General features: G+C 35.5%; 3 protein-coding genes across 24 annotated transcripts in view; 2 read left to right on the top strand and 1 right to left on the bottom strand.

The window, feature by feature from the left end:
• Positions 1-188, bottom strand: part of LOC127413371 (peroxidasin-like) — a 107,619-nt gene extending 107,431 nt beyond the window's left edge. For 13 of the 17 annotated variants that reach the window (XM_051650501.1, XM_051650491.1, XM_051650498.1 and 10 more), the window contains exon 1: positions 40-188. In XM_051650501.1, the coding sequence (XP_051506461.1) occupies positions 40-89 (50 nt within the window). In that variant the 5' untranslated portion in view covers positions 90-188. The remainder of the gene's footprint in view (positions 1-39) is intronic. The other 4 variants (XM_051650485.1, XM_051650484.1, XM_051650483.1 and 1 more) reach the window with 1 other exon arrangement.
• Positions 1-12,662, top strand: part of LOC127413367 (uncharacterized) — a 74,065-nt gene that overhangs the window by 46,337 nt on the left and 15,066 nt on the right. For 3 of the 6 annotated variants that reach the window (XM_051650471.1, XM_051650469.1, XM_051650470.1), the window contains exons 2-8: positions 6,083-6,400; positions 6,535-6,834; positions 7,417-7,443; positions 7,622-7,699; positions 7,973-8,001; positions 8,101-8,175; positions 8,495-8,563. In XM_051650471.1, the coding sequence (XP_051506431.1) occupies positions 6,083-6,400; positions 6,535-6,834; positions 7,417-7,443; positions 7,622-7,699; positions 7,973-8,001; positions 8,101-8,175; positions 8,495-8,563 (896 nt within the window). Of the gene's footprint in view, positions 1-5,749; positions 5,886-6,053; positions 6,401-6,534; positions 6,835-7,416; positions 7,444-7,621; positions 7,700-7,972; positions 8,002-8,100; positions 8,176-8,494; positions 8,564-8,842; positions 9,841-12,662 lie in introns of those variants that run through there. The other 3 variants (XM_051650473.1, XM_051650467.1, XM_051650468.1) reach the window with 3 other exon arrangements.
• Positions 1-12,662, top strand: part of LOC127413373 (uncharacterized) — a 38,189-nt gene that overhangs the window by 20,215 nt on the left and 5,312 nt on the right. The window lies entirely within an intron of this gene.

Raw genomic sequence — 12,662 nt, 5'->3', positions numbered from 1 at the left:
CCATCTCTTTAACAAGTATCTGTATACAGATTTCTTTACCTGTGAGAGGTGAGCAGAGAATTATCAGTCCCAGCAGATATATGTGACATTTATCAGCCATTTTCTGTCTCTGTCAGTCTTCTTCTTTTCAATATATGAACTCTTCCTTTAAACATCATCAGTCCTTCCTGTGTTTCTGAACATCTCGTGATCATACATAGTAAGACATCATGATGCAACAACGACACTGTGTAAACATTCAGCCAGTACATGATGGTGAAGTATAAAGTAAATAAAAAATACACATTATGATAATATACTGAAAATGAGCTTCTTACAGACAATATAATCTTTCAAATTTATGATGTGACCAAAGGGGGAAAAATGCATAATTGGCTGTAATGTAATTACCAATGCTAAAAACATTTGTTGTTTTATAGGCAATATATAACAATAAAGAAATGATAAATCAAGAATTGTATATTCTGTATTTTAATTTGGATAAGGTATCCTAGTTATAGATTTTAATTAGAGTCTGAAAGGACTTGGTGGAAATCACGATCTAATGTGCACTTTTTAAAAAAATAAATAAAAATAAAATAAATAAATAAATTGCAACTAAATTTGACAGCAGGGATCACCATATACCACCAAAACAGCTTGGACATTTTGCTCTACAACTCGATTGTACTTAACAAATGTACACTTGTGAATGGATGATTTCTGTAACAGAGTTTGTAGACGAAAAATATTTTACCTGTAATATTTGTGCATCTTAATTTTAACAGTTTCAAATGAATTTTCACTCAAATGGTTTTGAAGCATCTGCTTACTGAAGATGGAGCTTTTACAGTTTTAAAGATAATAAATGTATTATTGCATAATATGGCATGGGGGACGTGGTCATGTGTCGGTCTGCGGGAGAGGGAAAGCAGTAAGGCTTGTCACCTGGGTCGTAATTATCTCTAACACCTGTCTCTCATTATAGTGATGGCGGAGGGAGACCTGAAAAGGCATGCCAGAGCATCAGAGAGGGGAGAGACTGACCAAGAGAGCACGACAGCCCAGGCCCGGTTCTATCAAACGAACCTTAGAGCACCCTCAACTGCAGACCAGGGAAAATTACTGCCCGCGGGTGTTTTTCATGAATGTTTTTTATTAAATCTTTCATTTATCTGGCTTTGGGACCTATCGCAAATCCACAAGCTTTTAATGTGCAAGATGCAACACCACATTCAGAGATTTATACTTGCACAAATTGAAAATATTTCACCTTATGATATAATTTATGCAATCTGGCATCCATGCATGCGAGTGCGCTTTCTCCTCTTCGAAAAAACAAAAAACTTAGCGCTCAATAGTGAAATATTATATTCAAAGAAAAGTGTGATGCAGCCACATCAAGTCTGCGAGCAAACTTTTTCAGTGATGAACTTTAGTAAAATCCCAATAGATCTTCACATCATTCGCACACGGAGGGGACACACGAGCAAAACCAAGTGAGAGAGGAAAATGTTTGTTCTTTGAGTTAGTTGTAAAATGTCCCTCACGCCTGTATGTGAATGTTACTCTGGCAGTAATCATTTATCAGTGTCATGCAGTCTGTTTTATTCAGTTGTGTGCTGAATGGGATGCCAAACAAACCATTGACGAGACCCACATCATGACCCATGAGCGTGTAAACAGGTTGATAATGTTTTGAGATAAAACAACATCGTCCACTTTGTGGCAAACCTTAAAATAAGCCTTTAGAATCTAACATTTCTGATTATTTTATTTTACTATTAAACCAGACACCTGATGTAGACTGTTAAATTGAATACTAAATTACCACTACATTGAAGTGTGGTAAAATAAACTATTAATAATTCTACTCAGCCTTTATTCAGTTTTACTAACATGCTAGAAAAGTAGCATCAAATTTCAAGCAATCGCAGAATGGTTCCATCAGTCTGTATACACTTCAGAAAATTGTGCATCATTCATTGAGTGCATGAGTGCACTACTACTTCTGGGCTTAAAAGATACAACTATGCAGAACTTTTAATCTTCTCTCTTCCATGTGGCCCTGGTGTGATTACACATGTTGTGGGATGTGTAAATACAAATGAGTATTGTGCCATGAAGTCACGAACAGACAGATTTCAAAATGAGACAGCAGTGTGGCAACTATAAATGCTCTTTTTTAGACTGGGGAGGAAGTTTTGAGTTCTGAAATTTACAGTATGTTTTTGTAGTACAGTTGCCTCTTATATGTCTAAATATCAAGGACAATTTGATTCTCCATTTCATGACCCCTTTAAAATGTTTTTAAAGTAGAAATCAGACAGACAGTGTCAATTGATTAATTAAAAAATGTTTTTTCAACACTATCAGATTATTAGAGATGTTGTTACTACAGTACATTGAAATATATTACACTGATAACTGTACACCATCTGCAGTTCATTGTATCATATTATTGATTTAAACTAAAAAAAAAAAGTTCATTTAGAGTTTCATGGATTCAGTTTGTTTATTCTCGTGTGATGTAACCTCTACCTGAATGTGTCTGTGTCTCTTTCCTGCAGTGATTATAATTATCGTTGAGATTGCAGCAGTAACTACTCCTACTGTTATTCTGCTTCAGATCATCTGTGAAAGGAGAGCTGGTGAGTTTTTAAACATTTTTTCACAATCTGAGGATTCACAACAATCTATGTGAGCAGACGCATAGACATCAACTGAAATATTAAAAACGATTAGTATTTTTTTATACTCAGACAACAAAAAACATGCTAAAATATCTAGAAGTTTGATACCTACTATAATTTAGAATAAAATACACATTTGACAGATATAAAGATATTACAAAATAACATGCCTTCAATGTCATTTCCAGTGTCCAGTATTGTGCAGAGTGCTTTAAAATAAAAGTTTAGAAACATGTTCATCTAATCCTGTTAATCACACTTTTAAATTTATTATAGATTAAATATATTAAAGATTATTTAATCAGATGCTGACCTCCTGCAACAATTCTTCCAGCACCCCTCTACCACCCCAACTCCACATTTATTTAATTTCTCTTTTAAACAGTAAGTCTGCCTGTTTCAATCAAATCTGTGAGGATGATTCAGGTTCAGTTATTCTGATGATTCTTTTTTTATTATTTATCCTATTTTCTCCCCAATTTGGAATGCCCAATTCCCACTACTTAGTAGGTCCTCGTGGTGGCACGGTTACTCACCTCAATCCGGATGGTGGAACGTCAATATGCGCATTTTAACACGTGGCTAACTATGCATGACACCGCGGAGACTCCCAGCATGTGGAGGCTCATGCTACTCTCCGTGATCCACGCACAACTTACCATGCACCCCATTGAGAGCGAGAACCACTAATCACGACCACGAGGAGGTTATCCCATGTGACTCTACCCTCCCTAGCAACCGGGCCAATTTAGTTGCTTAGGATATCTGGCTGGAGTCACTCAGATTCTGATGATTCTTATGTTGCGTGACTTTTGCTGCTTTCAGAGAAATACTGTAATAGCGGGAATTCAGTCTTTTCTTCTGAAGTTTATGAAGTGTTCAAATTAGGATTTTACAGACTATCATGAGCTCAAGTAAATATTGTATGGAATATTGTAAGAATAATAAGTTTGTTGAACTTCTACTGGAAATGCATTTATTAAATGTCTTATTCACATCTGGGTTACCTCTATCTAGAGAGCAGAAGGTTTTAATTCTTTAGACTCTTTACCTGATGAACTTGTAAAAGTGTGATTTTGAGTTGTTTAACTGTGTGCTTTCAGAGCTTGTGGAGCATGATTGATGTTTTGATGTGGAAACAATCTGTGCTCAGTTTAAGAACACAAACCACACTGAAGACATTTCTCAACCCAGTTTAGACATATTTGGAAAATAAATAGATATTTAATGATTGAAATAAAACAGCCTGTTCCTTTTTAATATAAAGTGATTTAATAGGTACACAAACCGTTCGGTGTGAACAACAACCTCCACACGCTCAAAATACTGCGATTTTGATGCCCAAAAATGCTGTCTACTGTATGCAGGCGGCACACAAATGCCCATTTCATACATGATCCGTTTGCAGTACGTATGCGGTGCGGAAGCAGCACGTGGTCTGAATGCGCTAACCTGTTAACATGGGCACTGAAAAAAATACATACTGCATCCGTACTGCATACAGATCATGTGTGAAATGGGAGTAAGTCTTGAGACACAGCCAAAGTCTAACACCAATCAGAGGAAATCTGTCATAAATATTCCACTTCAATATCTGTCTCCCCAATTCACGCAATCATTTTCATACACAAAACAGAGTTTTTTTGTGTGTGTTAAGATTGCAAAAAAAAAAGTATGTTTGCACTGTCACGTCATTTCTGTGAACGTAGTGTCTCATAATGACTAGAATGTTTTTCATTTTCAATAACTTGTTATAAATAATAATTAAACTGTAGTTTAAAAAATGATTATTGTGGCATTAATTAATTCATATGCAAAAATGTACTGTAAGCCATGACGGAAACGCTGAGTTACCGCTGCACAAGCTCAAAACGACAAACATGACCTCCAAAAATAATCTCTTTTGACTATAAGGACTTCGAATTGGACCGTGTCAATAAAAAAAGATTTGCCAGATGCACAGTATGCAACGCAAGGATATTGGACATGACCACGACAACTTAAAATTCATCCGACATTTCAAGAACCACAAGGAAAGGTAAGTAAATAATTTTGTTATGGATAGATTTCACTAATATCTAGATCTCACTGATATATCTAGAAAGATTAATGTGCAAAATTACTGTTCTTTTTTTAAGGGTTGTCAGTAAATCAAAATAATTGGGGTTACCTCCCCCCCCCATCCCCCCTGGAATCTACACCCGTGCACTCAAGGATGATATTTCATACTTTTTTAGCTTTTATGATATGATGTTTTATGTTTTTAATGTGGCCCCATCATTCACAACTTAGTGACAAAGTCTTGGCAAACCTTATTTTCTGTAAATGCAACCAATTTAAGACACAATAATGTAGATTGGATTTTTGTTGCAATTTTGAACATTTTGTGTAAGTAACTGAATTTTATTTTATATGATTTTATTGTCAGATATTAATGTAGCACAGATGTGTATATAATGAATATAGATGTATGTAAAGATATGTATATAAGTTCATCTTTTCGGGGTAAAAATAAATATGTAGCCCAAATATTAATTTTTATTTATTTCTGTTTGGTACTGTGACTTGAGTCGACTTGACTTGCTTGATTTGTCTGCACTGCGACTTGAGACTTGACTCGGACGTGATGGTTAAGACTTGAGCCCCCACCTTAAATAGATTTTGTCAGAGAGATGGATAACTACTGGTGTCACATGAGACTGTGAGCTTTGAACTGCACGTTATTTGGATAAATTCTTGCTCAAGTGGTATTTCCTCAACCATATAGAAAAGATAACATATTTGAAAACCAAAAAGTCAAGGAACATGCAGGAAAAGAACATTTAAATTAGAAAAAATTCAAAGGAAAAAAAATATTTTCTGCAAATGACAAACTGATTTTCTCTTTCTGTTTTAATTTGGACTCTGTATGCATATATTTGATGTATTGTCTGTAAGCAGCTTATTGACAGTTTATTATCATAATGCAATTTTTGTGTGTTACATTATAATTCACCATCATGTAGTTTATTGTTTACACAGTTTCTTTGTTGCATCATGATGTCTTACTCTGAACTGTTTGATCATCGGATGTTAAGAAACACAGGAAGGACTGATGATGTTTAAAGGAAGAGTTCATATATTGAAAAGAAGAAGACTGACAGAGACAGAAAATGGCTGATAAATGTCACATATATCTGCTGGGACTGATAATTCTCTGCTCACCTGTCACAGGTAAAGAAATGTGTATAAAATATTTGTTAAAGAGATAAAAGGCACTTCTGAAGACTGTCTCATTTTTCATCACTGTTAAGAGTCTTAGTTCTGACATTTGTAAGTAAATGTTAAATATGAAATTGTGTGACATGTACAACAGTTTTTTATTTATTAAAATAAATACAGAATAAACACACACATGCACTATGTGTCAGGTACCAGTGAAGTGGAAGACATCCATGTGTTCTTCACTGATGGTGAAAATGTCACTCTGCCATGTAATAATGCTCGTTCTGACTGCACATCAACTACATGGAACTATTATGGAGAAGGATATTCAGAGCCAGAGGTACTGATTTCTGGAGAAATAAAGAAGAACGGCATAGAGAGACATGAGAGACTGAATCTGGGGTCTGACTGTTCTCTGAACATCTATAAAACCACAAAAGAAGATTATGGACTTTACAACTGCTGGAAATATGTGAATGGAGAGAGACCAAATACTGAAAATGTTTATCTGCATTTTCTTCAAGGTCAGTGTTTTTATTCATTCAATTATTTTATGATCAATATAAAGGGAAATGTAAACCATTCTCTCTTTAAATTCACATATTCACTGAAAAGAGTGAAGTCTGTTGTGTCATTTCTGTTGTAATTTCTCTTTCAGTCTCTCCACCATCTACACAGACTGAGATCAGACCAGGCAGCTCTGTGACTCTCTCCTGTCAATTATATTTAAATGATAAATATACTTTGCATAATAGGGGATTTAAACTGGTCTGGGTGAATGAATCTGGTGTTGATCTGCAAACAGACTCCAGATATCAGATATCATCCTCTCCAGAACACTGTAACATCACTCTGACTACAACACTCCTGAATGAAGACAACGACAGAGAGTGGAGATGTCAGATTACTGAAGGAACTGACGTGAAGACCTCAGTCAGCTATACTGTCAAGTATTTGGGTGAGAAAACAAACTAATAATCTCCTGAATAAATTATAGAAAACTCTCTGTTACACATTAAGATCACACTTGAGGTGTAGCAGTAGTAAATATAAAAATTTTAAAAACAGTCATATTAGTTTTGCAAAAAAAGAAAAATGCCCCTGTGTCTAAAACAGAAAGTTTTTATAATGAAATCATTAAATTCACAGTAAGCACGGGTACACTGTGTATCTAGCAGTTATCATGCAGTTGACTATCAGCAACACAACCAGACACATACCGTAAATAATACATAAAACACTCAGAAATCTGATCAACGTATAGTCACATCACGTCACGTCCAGGTCCTTTCCTGGTATCTTTGTGCAGATATCAAGCAGAAGTAACCAGATTGACTTTTCAGCTGGTAAAACTATTAAACTATTTGTATTATTAAACACAATTTCCGTTTGTAGTAACAAAATAAGACATGCGTTGAAATCATTGTCAGTGGGAATGGTAGGCATTGTCTGTAAATATTGTTATAAATGATCCAGAATATTCATTTAGTTCAAGACTTTGACAGATGTATCTCTCTCTTTTCTCCCCTATAACTGACAGACACCTCAGATAGATGGTTATACAAAGGTATGAAATGTCTTTACAATAATGCTGTGAAATATGAGATGAACTGTAATCATCTGTCAGATAATTGGTAGAATGTTTGTCAATATGTGAATATATTTTATTCTGTGACACTGAACAAAGTTAGTCATGTCATTTATTGTGTTGTGCTGCAGTCTTCTCCATGTGTTTTCTCCTGCAGTGATTCCTGCTGTAACTGTTGCTGTAGTTGCTCTTCTTACTCTTGTTATTCTCTGGCTGATCTGTAAAAGAAGAGCTGGTGAGATTTTATTATTCAAGATTCATAATATTCTGAAACAGTCAACTAAAAGTGCCAGTAAAACAAACTTTCAAATAAAAATGTAAACACTAAGTTTTATTATGTTGTAATACATAAAATGTTCTCTTAATGCGAGTTTGAGAGATTTAAAAAGGGCAAGTTTTGTGTGTGTGTGTGTGTGTGTGTGTGTGTGTGTGTGTGTGTGTGTGTGTGTGTGTATGTGAGTGTGTAAAGTTTTCCTGTTATAATGATCATTAATACAATTTATTTCAGACAGAAATGAAAAGGCTCAGGATCCACAAGTATGTACTGAAATATCTGTATTTTGGAGTCACATACTTTATGTAAAAAGGTTTATTTTATTGTGAGATATTTTCATTGTAACTGAGATTTGTGTTCAGGGGTCAGATAAGAGGTCAGATGCTTCAGTGTGTGAGACCATCAACAGTTTCATCCCTCCTGCGGTTGATGTTCATGTTAGTGAGCAACTAGATTGAATTCACACAATCAGAACTTACACATTCATATTTACACACATTTGACAGGTGCCATGTTACTTCATAACTTTGGAGACCACACCTACAAACATCTGCTTTGAATTCTAATATACTTTATAATATACATCATATCTATTAACCTACAGCAGAGGTACAAGTAATTATTTTACCAGTACACCGCGGCTTCCACATAAAATAGTTATTATAATTATTATAGTCGAACAGTTCTGATAATAAATTAAGAATAATTAAAGTCATTCTACACAAATATCATAACCATGTTTCCATTGATGTTTAGGAGAAGACAGATGATGTGTCTTATGCTGAGGTCATCACTTACAGAAAATCACCTAATGAAAGTCAAAATGTAAGTAACAAAATCTGGACATTTTCTTCTGCTTTTCCCCATGTTTGTTTTACATTTTTCATAGGATATAATAAGACCTTTGTTTAAATACAGTATCTGCTAACAATGAACAGGACAATCTACAGTATGTAACATTGACATCCTGTGGAATAGCAGACATGTTGGCCCTGCAGTACTGAAACATGAATTCAGCTGTATCACTGAAGTGGTCAAGATGCTGTTATAATGTGTGTATTGATACTTGCATTTTGCCTGACTGTATCTGTGCTGATGATTCAGGTTCATTCTGATGATAAAGTGACGTACGCTGCCATCAGAGGAGCAAAATGAGTCCAGGAAAACTGCAGTGCAACTAATGCATCTGTGATCAAGAATCCACCCAAATAAATACCAAAGACCAACAGATATCAAATAAGCAGAAAATTGAATTATTGCACGGTGGAGTAAGACGATGACAATTTATAAGTGTTTATTACCATAATTTCTTTTTCCAGATAACAGAATCAATTGCGTAAAAAAGAAAAAAAAAATGTCTTCACTTTTTTGTTGCTTGCTTTAAAACATTGTTTTGAAATATTTGAAAGCATAATATTTTGATATGCTGTTATATCCATGTTATGCTGAATAACATAAATCTATGTCTGGCAGTTTTCATGTAAATACTATTCCTTCTTAAAATAATATCAGTGTAAAAAAAAAAAAAAACTTTCCTTTAAGATTCAATATTTAACCCCTGGATTTCTCAATGGGCCGTGCTATCTCTGTAAAAGACATATTACATAAAGAGGATTTAGAAAACATTTAAAAGCATTTTTTTTTTTCTTCTTCACATTTTAGCAGTGTGGCTGTTGAGAAATGGTCAGTGTGGGCAAAAAGTACACTGTAAAAAATGGTAACCTGCAAGTAATACTTAAGGAGCAATTTCTAACCGATTTAACCCTTAAAATTAGTTTGTTAGGAAAACCTATGTATACAGCTTGATTTACTGATGTTAAATAATATTTTTGACTTAAAACCAGTTAATTTACATGTTACCACATAAAGCACATTTAAGATGAATTTTCAGATTTCTTAATTTTTTGTATGTGGAAGGAATTGTCAGGATTGTTCTCTGGATTTGACTGAGCTCTTGTTCATTTGGATTATCGCCCATGGAGCGTTCTGATTTTATTGGACTCTGTGCTCCACTGCCGACAGTCACCATACACTGAAGTTTTGTTCAGTTCTATTGTTTTTTCCCTGTATCTGTGTTCAGTTAATAAAGACTTTGTTTTTTCACTCACCTCTGCTTTTGAGTCTTCTGATACCTGACAGGAATCAGCTTATATGAATTTGTATTTATTTATTTCAGATTGATATTAGCTCTAAATTCAAAGTGTAGTACTTGACATAATATATGTTCATTTACAATTTAATGCAAGTAATTTAATGAAAATCTATTAATTTCTCTATATATTTCCAACCATTTCTTCATCCAGTTCACTGTATCTCACCTCACTGCCCCCCTCTGACCTGAACAAGTATCAATCTTATCTTCCTCCTCCTCTAGACCTGTAATAGTTGATGACTCCAGGTTACATCACTTATGATGTGTGTTCATTAAAAGTCACTTTTAAAAAATGCATCTGCTGATTAATTTAATATTTATAATTGTATTATTTATGCAATAATAAAGTTATTCACTTTAAAACTGTAAAAGCTCCATCTTCAGTAAGCAGATGCTTCAAACCCATTTTCTGAGTGAAAATTAATTTGAAGCTGTTATAATTAAGCTGCACAATTGTAGTTTAATTGACACGGAGGCATTAGCATGCAGGAGAACAAACTTTTTATTATCACTTACAGAGGTACAACTGTTAAACTGCACTGCCCCCTGCAAACACATGCACATTGTGATGAAACCCTGTTACACAGGAATTACCATATATGAACTTAACCTTAGACACACCCACAGCATATCATTAATAACTGCATAGCATCATCAGTTATCTACATCCCCGTTCCTTAGTTCTATACCTCCCTCTAATAGAAAACACTTTAATTTGATAAACATCTGTATAACATCCATAAGATGTCAAAACTGAAAGTACTAACTAATAATCAAATCACTTCTTAAAATAACATTCATTACATCAAATTTTCCACAATATGTATACTCAATGATTATACTTAGGATTGGGCTTGGAAATCCGGCCATATCTAGTATGATATGGAAGTTTTTGAACAGTTGGTTCAACCACAACATTCTCTTCGGCATGCACTGCATCTTTTGATACAATGTTGTTGTCTGGCACAGATCTGAGATCTGACAACAAGTCCTCAAGATCAGTTTGTGCTTGGTGGGGGATCGGCTCTACTACAGGAAGTAGATGCTTGTGGTTCCTCTTGTATTCTCTACCTTCTGACTCCACAACGTAAGATCTGGGCTCTGTGAGGACATTCCTTAATACTCCAATCTTATCATGGCCTTTTGCTATTTGCATCTGAACCACTTGAGACTCATGCAGTGAAGAGAGTGGTTTACTCCTCTTGTCGTAGAACACTTTCTGCATTTGTCTCTTTTTCCTGAGTTGAGCTTTAACTTTCAGTGTTCTTTGATCTTGGTTTCAGCATCTGCTTGCTGATAGGCATGTTAGTGCTCGTCACCCTAGACATCAGTCTTTGTGCAGGTGAACCCAGTACTTTATCTCGAGGAATTTTGCGGATGTTCAACAAATTCAGAAACAAGTCTGTTCCATCCCTTTTCGTGGTTTCAAGAAGGCACTTTGCACTGCGAACAGCCCTCTCTGCGAGACCATTCACCTGGGGATACTCAGGACTGCTGATAATATGACAGAAATCCCATGATCATGCAAATTCTTTGAAATCCTGGCTTGTGAACTGGGTGCCATTGTCAGATATTACATTCTGGGAAATTCCATGCACAGAAAAATGTCTCTTGCGTTTGTTGATGACATTTTGCAATGACAGGGTGTTGAGTTGGTTTATTTCAAACCACTCCAAATAGGAATCTACCAACACTAGGTATTGCTTTCCATTCCAGTCAAATATATCCGCAGTGACTACAGACCAGGGCAATTCTGGAATCTCATGTAGGTGCAATGGCTCCTTTTGTTGATGTGGTTTCAGGGCATTACAAATGTTGCAAGACTGTACAAAAATGTCAATGTCCCGAGTCATAGTTAACCAGAAAACAACATCACAAGCTCTGTGCTTAGTCGCTTCTGCTCCTGTATGACATCTGTTCAATATTTGTAAGTACTCACTCTGTAGGATTTGAGGAATCATTGCCCTAATTCCCTTCATGATGATCCTATCTTGAGTAGTAAGCTCATCCCGGAAAGGAAAGGAAAGAAAGGTTTTAGTGTCGTCGGCATACTCTGAACCTTCTTCGGCCATCCTTGCTTGATACATTTGTACAGATTTTGCAGAGAGCTGTCTTTTGCTGTGTGTTCTTTGAGCTCTTGCAAATGATTGAACGAAATCAGTTGGACAGTCATTACCTCAAATTCGTCCTTGTCTTTGTGAAGCTGCGTTGTTACTTTCCTTGGAGCATGTGACAGTGCGTCAGCCAAATAAAGTTGCTTTCCTCTTTTGTAGATTAGATTCTCTGTAGTCGAGCTGTGGCATTGTGTAAGGGCTTATTTAAAATTGTAACAAGAGGTTGGTGATCTGTTTCCACCAAAAAAGGCTTCCCATAGATGTAGTCATAGAATTTTTGACATGCAAATATTACAACTAACAACTCCTTTTTGATTTGGGCATATCTCATTTCAGTTCTCTCCCTTTCCTCCAACAATGATGTCATCCACGATAATGGCACATAGGAGACCTGCAAAGATCTGCTCCATTGCTCGCTGGAAAACCTCTGATGCTGAATTAATGCCGAAAGGCATTCGCAAGAAACGATACCTGCCGAAAGGCATTGCAAAAGTGGTGAGCAGGGATGATTCATAGTCTAGCTTGATTTGCCAGAATTAACTTTTAGCATCTAACACTGAGAAAACATTAGCATTAGACATTTGTGAAGCTACTTCCCAGTGCGCATTGGATGGTGAGGACGCATAAGGGCTTCATTTAGATCTCTAGGATCTATGCA

Source organism: Myxocyprinus asiaticus, chromosome 22 (assembly GCF_019703515.2).
Source record: "Myxocyprinus asiaticus isolate MX2 ecotype Aquarium Trade chromosome 22, UBuf_Myxa_2, whole genome shotgun sequence".
NCBI lineage: Eukaryota > Metazoa > Chordata > Actinopteri > Cypriniformes > Catostomidae > Myxocyprinus > Myxocyprinus asiaticus.
This window is presented reverse-complemented; position numbering and strand designations above follow the sequence as displayed.